The following is a 10,697-nucleotide window of genomic DNA, read 5'->3' as shown; positions in this document are numbered from 1 at the left end:
TTTGAATAAGAACCACTTGAGATCATGCACTTTCTATTATCAACCAAGTTCACAAATATTTTATTGGAAAGTATGGTTTGATTCCACCCATTTAACCCTAGCAGAAACCATAATCGACAAAAATAAGGGGGAACAGTATTGATGATTACATATTTGAACGGAGATAATATTAGAGAAAAAGAAACACAAAGGGGAATGTACAATAAGATGGGAATGCTAGAGTAGATGAGTTAGAAAGAATCAAGATTCAAAGATCAACATTCAGAGTTTAGAAGGAAAACAAGGTATGACACTGAAACAATAAGACTACTTAGAGTCATGTGCATATATGTATTGATACATTGTTTACTATTCATTGTTTATTCAGATTAAGTAAAATTTTTGTATTTATATTAGAAATAAGTCATAGGCTTAGGGGGAATATTCATATTATCATTGTAAAAATGTTTGTCACTAATGTCAAAGGGGGAGATTGTTGGTATCTCTAATTATTATTATCTACTAGTATCAAACACTTACTCATTTACTAGGCATAGTCAAATAGTCATCATTATGACTGAGATACTCTATATAGGTTGAGTCATGAGATACACTTATATAAACATCTATATACCAAGCTCTATAGGAGCCGAGCAAGTCTTTGGTCATTGATTAATTTCAATGTAAGCCAAGTCTAATGTTCACTGAGCAGTTCAAGCTTATTGATGGAAAGTTAGAGAGAAGGTTTCAAGGATAATAAAAATTGAGCATCAACAAGATATATAATGAGTATCGAGTATCATAGGCAGTAAGTGTCAAGCAACACAGAATTGACATTCAATTTAGGAATGACACAAACTTTGAGGTAAACCATTTAGGCTAACATGGACATGATATTTAATACTTGTATATAGGTTGTTACTAATATTTTTACATGTTTTATGATGTGGATCACATATCCCTATGTTCTATGATGAACGAATTAGATGAAGAGGCCAAATCAAGGAAGTATCTAGAAAATCTAAATGAAATATTTAAATAGAGCAGATCTAGACCTATTTCGGATATAGAGAGATGGTGAGAGAAATGTATGGTGGTATGAAGAAGCGAATAAGCTATTCATGTGATCATTGAGAAGATTAAGTGTGATAGTGCAAAAATTATAGAAGAGACAAAGAGGTCAGTCATTGTAGAGTAAGAGAAGCGACCTTGCAAAGCAGTGATGGACAAAAGAGCTATATCAGATCAGAGATCAAATTAGACTGAAGGTAAGAGATTGAAAAATAACTTATTAGAGTAGATCAAGGATCAAGTACTGAATCACTTTTGACAGATTGAGTCAGGGTAAATCTCTTAACAAAGCATGGTCTTATCAAATCTTTGTAAATCTCCTAACAAGGTCCTTACTTTCTTGTAAGTGTAAAATCCTCTAATAGGGTGAGATCTAACAATCTCAAAACCTTTTAACTAGGTAGACCCCTCATAGGGTAGATCATTGGATATGGTAAAACATTGTAATCCTAATAAGTTAAGTTTATTACTACAGTAGTGAAGATTTGTGGGTGTCATCCCCACCCTAGTTTTTCCTTCACCTTGCAAAGTAGTGATGGACAAAAAAGCTATATCAGATTAGAGATCAAATTAGACTAAAGGTAAAAGATTCAAAAATAACTTATCAGAGCAAGCCAAGGATTAGGTACTGAATCACTTTTGATAGATTGAGTCAAGGTAAATCTCTTAACAAAGTACAGTCTTATCAAATCTTTGTAAATCTCCTAACAGGGTCCTTACTTTCTTGTAAGTGTAAAATCCTCTAATAGGGTGAGATCTAACAATCTCAAAACCTTTTAACCGGGTAGACCCCTCATAGGGTAGATCATTGGATATGGTAGGACATTGTAATCCTAACAGGTTAAGTTTATTGCTACATTAGTGAAGATTTGTGGGTGTCATCTCCACCCTAGTTTTTCCTTCACCTTGGAGGGTTTATGGGTAACCAAATCTTTATTTCAGGTGATTACTTTTCATGCATGTGATTGATAGATTAGATCTATATGTTATTATAGTTTGATTATATAAGTTATGCATGCATTTGGATATGAGATGGTAAATATGGTGAATGTACTAGTATTGTAATATTGTTAAAAGTGTTACAGATCCCGATTCACAATCTCTAATCTCTCTTGATCACATGAATTGCTCTAAAATCTCTCCAAGTTTGCTAGAAAGGGGGTGCTCAAATGAGTGACAAAACACATATATATACATGGGCATGAGGGTCAGATGACTACATCAATGACTAAGTTTCTATTTAATTTTGGTATGGGTTGCAACCTTTTGGGGAATAGGGTGTTGAACTTGTGGGGGTGCTCATGTAGACATGAGATCCTTGATGTGGAAACATGGCTAATTCTTGAAACAATAAATAAATAGAGGGTAAAACGTAGGACCGTGGACCAATATTTCAAGGATATTGTGTTTTCATCATATCTCTAGTCCCATGATCAACAATAAGTAAAAAGACAAACAAAGAAAATAAGGAAAATGAGGTTTTGGGGGCTTGGGCCTTTGGGCATGAGACAAGTGATTAGGAAGTTTTAAAAGATCAATCAATGAAAGCCCATAAAAGAGAGAGAGAGAGAAAAACACATGAAAAAAGTAAATAAATGGGAGCCCCTACTCACTCAAGTGACTAAGTGGAGTGTGAATTATGAGGTAGGATAAATCTATGATATGGTTTTAAACCAGGTTTTTAAATTTTAGTTAGATATCATATTCTTATATTGCATTAACAAGGAACATTATAATAAATAATGTTATTGAAGGATATATATGTGTGTCCACTAGCTATTGGAATTAATTATACATTTTCAATTATTATATTAATATTCTTTTTCACTATAGTAAAATGTCACTCATAATATATATTTTAATTTAAATTATATATAATTTGTATCTTAATAGAAATTTGCACGAATACTAGTTTACATTTTCCTTATATTCTTTTTAGTTTGTTTGATATAATGAGGAGAATGTTCTATATGTTTACTTTTGTGACTCAATAATGCTGAAAAGTGGGGCACATCATTATCTTTTCTCCTACCCATAATAATTTATTGTCATTGTTACTCATAGTACGCACAAAGAGACAAATATGTTTTAGATACTAAAGATCAACTAAATTAAATTAACTTACAACTTTAACATGCATTCTTTCCTCTATAATAATTGATTGTCGTTGTTGGATTAAAAGTACATACAAAAGATAAACATATTTTAGATATTGAAATTCAACCATATTAATACCAAGCCACAACTTCAGTTTTGCACAACTTTCAAGCTCATGAGATCACCTCTACATCAATGAAAGTGAATAACAAAGTTTCATTATTGAATTTATAAATCAACGAGTGTAGTATATTGTAGCATTATTTTCATTTGTGAATTTCTTACATCTATATAATATGGTACTCATAAAAAATAAAATTGATTATCTTACATTATGAATAAGTGAAGTCACAAAAAAAGGAACTTGTCTCTAAGATAAATATAAATAATAAGTTCACAGTAAAATTTGAACTTTGATAACAAGAACAATGTCACATATAGCTATCACATAATGTCAACATTACCATTTTTTTCTTTCATTATTAATAGAACATATTTCATACAATATGTATTTTGTGATGTACCTTTTTCTTATTTAATTTTTTTTTAAAACATATTTTTAATAAAATGAAAATATCATAATTATCCTGAAAAGTTATCTAATTCAAAGTCTTACCATTTAGTTTGAATGCTTCATACAATCCATTTAATAATAGTGTGATGTATCCTTTTCATAACTAATTCTAACTAAAATATTTATTATTTGTAAAATAAACCTTTCATAATTATCAATAAAGGTAGGTATTCTGTTCAAAGTCAAAAGTCAGATTTAACCAACTTCTATAGAAATAATTTGTAAAATTGCCTAATGATTAAAGCAAATGATATTCATGTAAAGCGGCGTGTCATTTCTCTTCCTTCCAGTGACAGCATTTACCCTTTGACGTTTTCTAGAAGGCAAAGATGTCACATAATGAATACACCGTGTTGTGGCAGGTATTTATTCCCTCCTTTTACTGTACATGAACAAGTCTTCAAAGCATCATTTCTTCAATTCTTACCCACCTGACATTTAATTCATTGTAGGAAAAAAAATCAGCATCAAACTTTAACAGGTAAAATTGGTGCTTGTGTTTCTTTAGCAATACCTAGGCTTCTACATTAATCGTTATCTTTCTTCTTAATTTTCATCCAAAAAAATTCTGGTATCTACACACAAACATGTCAAAACAAATCACCATGAACATCAATAGTCGTTCCTTTTTTCCATTTTTTAGTTTTCTTGGTTGCTGATTGGTCCAATTGTACAAAAGTACTATAACGGCTATTGGGGGGTCTTAGTAATAGGTATTGGGCGAACGTTTTAAAATGACACTTTTAGACCACTTCGCACTCTAAGTTCTACAAAGATCTGTAAATGAGGGAAAGCCGAAATGTTAGCTTTAAACTTTTCACTCACCTATAAAGGTTCATTGAAAAATCAGTAAATTTTGACATGCGGATTAGGAACTATATGTGCATGAATTTAGCCTCTATTGGATCATTTCCCTATACTCTTATAAAGGTTGTTTGAGATTCTTTTCCACTAGAGTTTTATAAGAATCACTCTTATTTTACTCTTAATTAATATCAAAAACAATATAAAGTAGGTTTTGTGAAATCCTCAATAGTGGAAAAGATTCAGTAATGATCGTGAGGATTTTAGGATAGATAGCCTTAAATTACTTTTAAAAAAGTTCCATAAAATGATAACATATGTAATAATAGCTGATAACACGTACTAATAGCCGATCACACATGTACTAATAATTGATCGTTTTTTAGCTTTCTTGACTGTTGATTGATCCATTTGTGCCAAAAGTACTCTTTTTTTGGGTGAGTACCTATTGGGGGGTGAACATAACAAGTATCAAGCATGTGTTTTAAAATGACAATTTTCAATCACTTCACAGCCTCTACAGAGATCCATAAATGCCCAAACGTTGAAACCTTAGCTTTAACCTCTTGAGTCACCTACAAAAGTACACTGAAAAAATCAGCATAATTTGACTTACACTTTAGGAGATCTAATTGTGCAAAGTTAGTCTCAGTGGCTACTGGATCTCTTCCCTATCATAAAGTTTATATAACTCATCATAGATGTAAATTTCCATTGTCTATATTCACCCATCTCACAAATGAAAGATTTTAAGGAATAGATTTATCATGGAGTGTGATCTAAAACGTTGGCATCAGCAAATTTTAGGGTGTTAAAAATTAAGTTTTATACATTCACCCATCTCACAAATGAAAGATTTTGAAAAATAGATTATAAAGTGTGATCCAAAACATTGACGTGCAATTGATTCTAAAGAAACACACAATTAAATAAATTCATTCATTGATCAGTCTCACAACTTCAGTCATGGAAGGTCTGAATTCAGGCTCCCCACAAATACACAAAGAAGCAATGCGGGCCATGGAAACAGCCTGCTTATGATCATAGCAACCATTCAACCTGCAATCAATGACCTCACAAAGCCTGTTGGGGTCCTCCAAAAAAGGGGAAGCAAGAACAGCAAGAAGCTCTCTTTTCTCACCACAAAAGGCCTCCATGCCGGTTATAAGCTCCAAAAGAAGCACTCCAAAACTATAAACATCAGTCTTCTTACAAACAATACCACTTCTAAAACAGTGTGGATCAATGTAACCAGGAGAACCCATTACACCAGTTTTTGTCAAATAAGAGTTTTCTCCTGTTCTAGAGAACCCAAAGTCACAAAGCTTTGCGTTGTAATTATCATCAAGAAGAATGTTGGAAGATTTGATGTCACAATGAAGAATGGGAGGGTCACAAACTTCATGAAGGTAATGCAAGGCAGATGCAATATGGCGTGCTATGCCCACACGACGTTGCCATGCAAGAAATTTATCACCCCCATGCAAATTATCATGCAAGTTCCCATTCTTCACATACTCAAGAACAAGAACTCCTGCTTCTGCAAATTCACAGATCAATGCATAAAATGTCAGCACAACATAAGAGGAATTCAGACTTCATATAAAAACTATAATAAAAGAATAGAATAATGAATTCATCTTCAGATAAAACTATGACAATAGAAGAATAGATTAAGGAATTCATGAGTTTCAAGACTTCAACATTAGTTCATGGGGTTGAGTTTATTTGGTTAAAATATATTGGATTTTTCACTGACATAGATTTATCATGGAAGAGTTAACATTAGAGAGAAGAACTTGAAGATGGTTTAGGATGCAGTTCTTCTTGGTCATTTCGACTGTTGGTTTTGAAAATGATGTTAAAATTCCTTTTATTCAATTTAATTGTAAAGATTGAACTTCAATTCATTATAAGAATATATAAAATGAATTTTAAGTTGTAAATCGTGAAGGGTGGTTCTAAAATAAAAGTGGATTTCTAAGTAGTGATTCTTACTCTTTCACAAGCAATGTCTGGGGACGGCTTAAACATCACACACTAAGGCTTGTTTCATAGGCTAAAAGTGTTAAATAATCCAAGTTGACTTATTTATGTTTATTCCAAATCGATATCGCACTCCATGATCTATTATCAGAATGCAAGAAAATATAAAAAAAAAAAAAAAAAAAATTAAACTCAATGTACAATCTAAGAAATTGAAAGACTGCCTACCACTTTCATCAGAGTACCCAACCAAGTTCACCAAATTATCATGACGTGCTCTTAAGAGGGCATGCAATTCTTGCATGTAAGCCTCACGCAAACGCTCTGTTTTTCTTATCTGGACTTTCACCACACAAACTCTTTGATCAGCCAAAACTGCTCTGTAAACAGTGCTGAAACCCCCCACGCCAATCACAACTCGGAAATTCTTTGTAACCTTCTCGATTTCCTCCCATGAGAACTTCTGAATCTTTCCTGAATCTTTTCCTGTGATACTGCTGAGGTTTCTCACAGCCCCGTTTTTTCTTTTACTGCACTTTCTTACCAATAGACAACACAATGGCAGCTTAAACCCCATGAAACTCAATTTTATCTCTCAGCTTCTTAACATTCTAAGGATAAATAATTGGGTGTGATTTGAAATATCGATGTTCAAAAACAATTTTCACACAATCAAATCTAAAATATGGTATGAATTCACAATAGGCTGATGAATCACAGAGTGTGAGCCATGAATCATAGAATATGATCCGAAATGTTGATGCTCACAACAACTAACACGCTTGGATTCAGGCCACAAAAACAAACTTACACAATCAAATTTAGAACATGGTATGAATCAAGAATGCTCGGATCAATCATCATAGAGCATGATCAATGAATCATAGAGTATGATCTGAAATGTCTATGTTCACAAAAACTTGTACGCTTAAATTCACAACATCCTCATAATGAATCATAGAATTTAATCTGAAACATTGATACTAAAGAAAAACTCGCAAACCCAAATTCAAAACACCATACACAATTCAATTCAGAGAGAAAAAAACTCCCTCTTTATCCTGACAATTTCTTCATTTAAAAGATGGGCACAATCTTAATCCAATAAGCTCCCATGGCGTGGCTCTTAGGGATGCTTTAATTGAGCAGGTGAAATGGAGGCATCAAGATTAGGAGTGAAGAGGTCATATACCTAATGAGATCCTTTAAAGCTTCCAATGAGGGGATAATAAAGCAGTGGAACCCACGCCAATTGAAGCTCAGAGTGATGGCAAGGAAGTCAAGGTTTTCTAAAGTTGTTGAGAAGATGATCAGAAGAATCAGTCAGTCTTCTGGAAGTGATGATGACAACGATGATGGAAGAAGATGATCATTCAAAAAATGTGAAGTTGGTATGTAGTTTTTATGTATTACCTGGTGAGGATCGAATGGAATAATACAAGTGTCGGTGCATATGAAGAATGTGTATATTTGGATAATACACGCTTCTTTCAATGGCATCCATAGCATTGTTTAGATAAAGATTATAGTAATAAATTAGAAAGGGCTATTTCAACGGCATCCATAGCATTGTCTAGATAAGATTATAGTAATAAATTTGAAAGGCCTATTTCAATTATTGTCTTGGTAAGATTATAGTAATAGATTAGAAAGGGCTATTTGAATGGCATACAAAAGGCTATTTCAAGCGTATATATGAAATGGGGGCCATTGGAGGGCCCAAGGGAATTTGGAAAGGCGGGAAGAAAAGAGTAATGGAGACAATGAAATTGCATGGTCGTCAAAAGTGGGAGAGAAAATCAAAGACATTATGATTGTACTAGGGATAGAAGTGCATCCAACTTTTTCATTTTTTCTTTTATTGCCTATCATTTTGGGCATTTTATATGTTTTTGTCAAGGCAAAATGAGCTTTTAATGGACTATCTAGGTTATATTTTCCATAAAGCTATGAGAATCTAATAGTGGTGAGACCATTTTATAGTATAATATATGTATTTGAGTTTTTACATTTGAATATACAATTATTGTTTATAATTGTATAGTATGGAATAAAAGGAACTAAGAAAGATATAAAGAAAAAGACAATTATTCTTTATTTATTATCTTAGTTTAATATTTAATATTTAATATTTTAGCATTTTTGTTATTTTAGTGGGTATCTTTGTGATCTTGTTTAGTGTTCAATTTATCTATCTTTGATTTTATAATGTGTCAAGTTGAGCTGGGAAGGGGCAAGCAATGTGAGACTTATCCCACTATTTTGGTAGAATCATAAACAAAAGATGAAGCTATTCATAAGCAAGTAGAAACACCACTTTCACACTAGCAAGATGTTATTAAGTTGGTGCCATTGAATTCCTCTATGAAAGTCCTCTTTTAAGGATTAGTTATCTTAAATTCTTGCTTACTCGATACAAATTTGGTAAACCGTAACATTATAAGATATATACAATCAAAGATGCACTACCTACAATGGTTACATATGACACTTTGTGATAATACTAATCCATCTTGATACACAATCATTATATCTAGCATGTTCTACAAGGTGCTTAAACTTGAATACATATTGTAGAATATACTAACAACCTACAAGTACTACCTACCAAAATGGTAAATGAAGAAACACCATTTCTACAACGTTATTGATGCAGGAGCATCCAGAGGTATAAGGGCAATCCTGTGTCACCCAAAAAATGTACTTAGACTTAGTTTCTGTTTCATGTGTTTTCATTTCTGGATACCCATTTGGGTCAAATAAAGGTTCCAACTCTCACAGTTCCATTATCAGTGTTCTAGGATAGAGTATTTGAACACCTTAGGATACGTGTAAATGCCAAAAAAAAAGAGTATGTAATTGAGCCATTATTTTGGTGAACTAGGAGGTGTAAATTGGCCAGATGAATGTAATTGCAATTTAGAGCATTCCAGAAAAAGAATTAGGTCAAAAGGCCCCACGGTTTGAAAGTTATCACAGTTTTTTAGTTTTTGGAGACCTCCTAAGAATGCTTCAAAGTTAGGTTAGGGGCATTAAATGACCTCGAAAAGGGCCAAAAAATGGATGACGAGTGAAGCTAGTCCATAGGGCTATAGAGCGCTTCGAGAGCTTTCCGAAAATGTAAACGGTTCGTCAATCGGAGCTACGATTCAAAAGTTATGCCTCCCGAAAGTTCGGTTACCATTTTTGGATTCTTCTAGATTTGCACCAACTTCTAATGCGGCTTCTGGAGCCTTCTACTTGGTCGGTGGATGCCAACTAGCACTTTCTAGAATGTACTCCTAGTCTTTAACCCTCCGGGGTCTATTTAAGGACATTTTTGGCATTGTAAAAGGCAATTCGGAGTGGAGTTTGAAAGGAGGTACCAAAAGGAGAAATTATCTCCAGTTTTGTGCTATTGTAAGCCCTTAGGGCATGTTTTGAAGTCTATTATCTCTATACTGAATGTACTAGCTTATTTTCACAGTTAATACAATTTCCCTTTTCGTATTGTGTCCATTCTATGCTTGGGTTGTGTCTCCATCAAGTGCTATCAGAGCTGGTTTTTCTGAGTGTGTAGACAGAGCATCGACTGTGAGGCAGTTTGCACCAGGACTGTGTGGTTGTGGGTTTGAGTTAAGAAGATGCCTCCATGAAGAGAACGTGGTGGAAGGGCTAGAGCTATTAATCTTGAGGAGGTTAGAGCCCTCCAAAGGCAGGTACATGCATTACAGGAGGAACTCTGTAGAGGAACAAATGTTGCCGCAGGTGATGACAATGAGGATGACAATGAAGAAGAAGAAATTGGACCAGAAGGGGAATTTGATGGCCCAAAAGTTCTGAATCAGGCAGAGGAAAGGCTTTTTAGGGCCATTACTAAGTTTGGGAAAAGACCTACAATTGATGTGGGTGTATTTTTAGGAAATCTGAAACCAGATGAGTTGATCGACTGGATCAATGAACTGGAAGAATACTTTGAGTATGAGGATATCAGGGACCCAGATAGGGTTAAGTTTGCAAAGGCCAAACTGAAAGGCCATGCCAAAATCTGGTGGCAAGAGGTTCAATTGGAAAGTAACAGAAGAGGAAAGGAGAAGATCACAAGGTGGGATCGCATGGTGGACAAATTGAAGAAGCAGTTCATTCCTGTGGACTACGAGCTTGATTTGTTTAAGAAGATGCATGGGCTAAAGCAAGCAAGAAGATC

The 10,697-nt window shown here is 33.8% G+C and overlaps 1 protein-coding gene across 1 annotated transcript; it reads right to left on the bottom strand.

Moving 5' to 3' along the window:
• Positions 1-5,432: 5,432 nt before the first annotated feature.
• On the bottom strand, positions 5,433-7,713 carry LOC149530764 (salt tolerance receptor-like cytoplasmic kinase 1). Its single transcript, XM_089810883.1, has 2 exons — positions 6,740-7,713; positions 5,433-6,065 (listed from the first exon to the last, which is right to left on the bottom strand). The coding sequence occupies exons 1-2, from the start codon at positions 7,086-7,088 to the stop codon at positions 5,461-5,463; spliced, it is 954 nt and encodes a 317-aa protein (XP_089667009.1). The 5' UTR covers positions 7,089-7,713; the 3' UTR covers positions 5,433-5,460.
• Between the last annotated feature and the right edge of the window lie 2,984 nt (positions 7,714-10,697).

The sequence above is a fragment of the Cupressus sempervirens genome, chromosome 11 (assembly GCF_028749045.1).
Source record: "Cupressus sempervirens isolate cs-2001-9-10 chromosome 11, ASM2874904v1, whole genome shotgun sequence".
Classification (NCBI taxonomy): domain Eukaryota; kingdom Viridiplantae; phylum Streptophyta; class Pinopsida; order Cupressales; family Cupressaceae; genus Cupressus; species Cupressus sempervirens.
The sequence above is the reverse complement of the archived record's forward strand: the minus strand, read 5'-3'. Positions and strand labels throughout refer to the sequence as shown.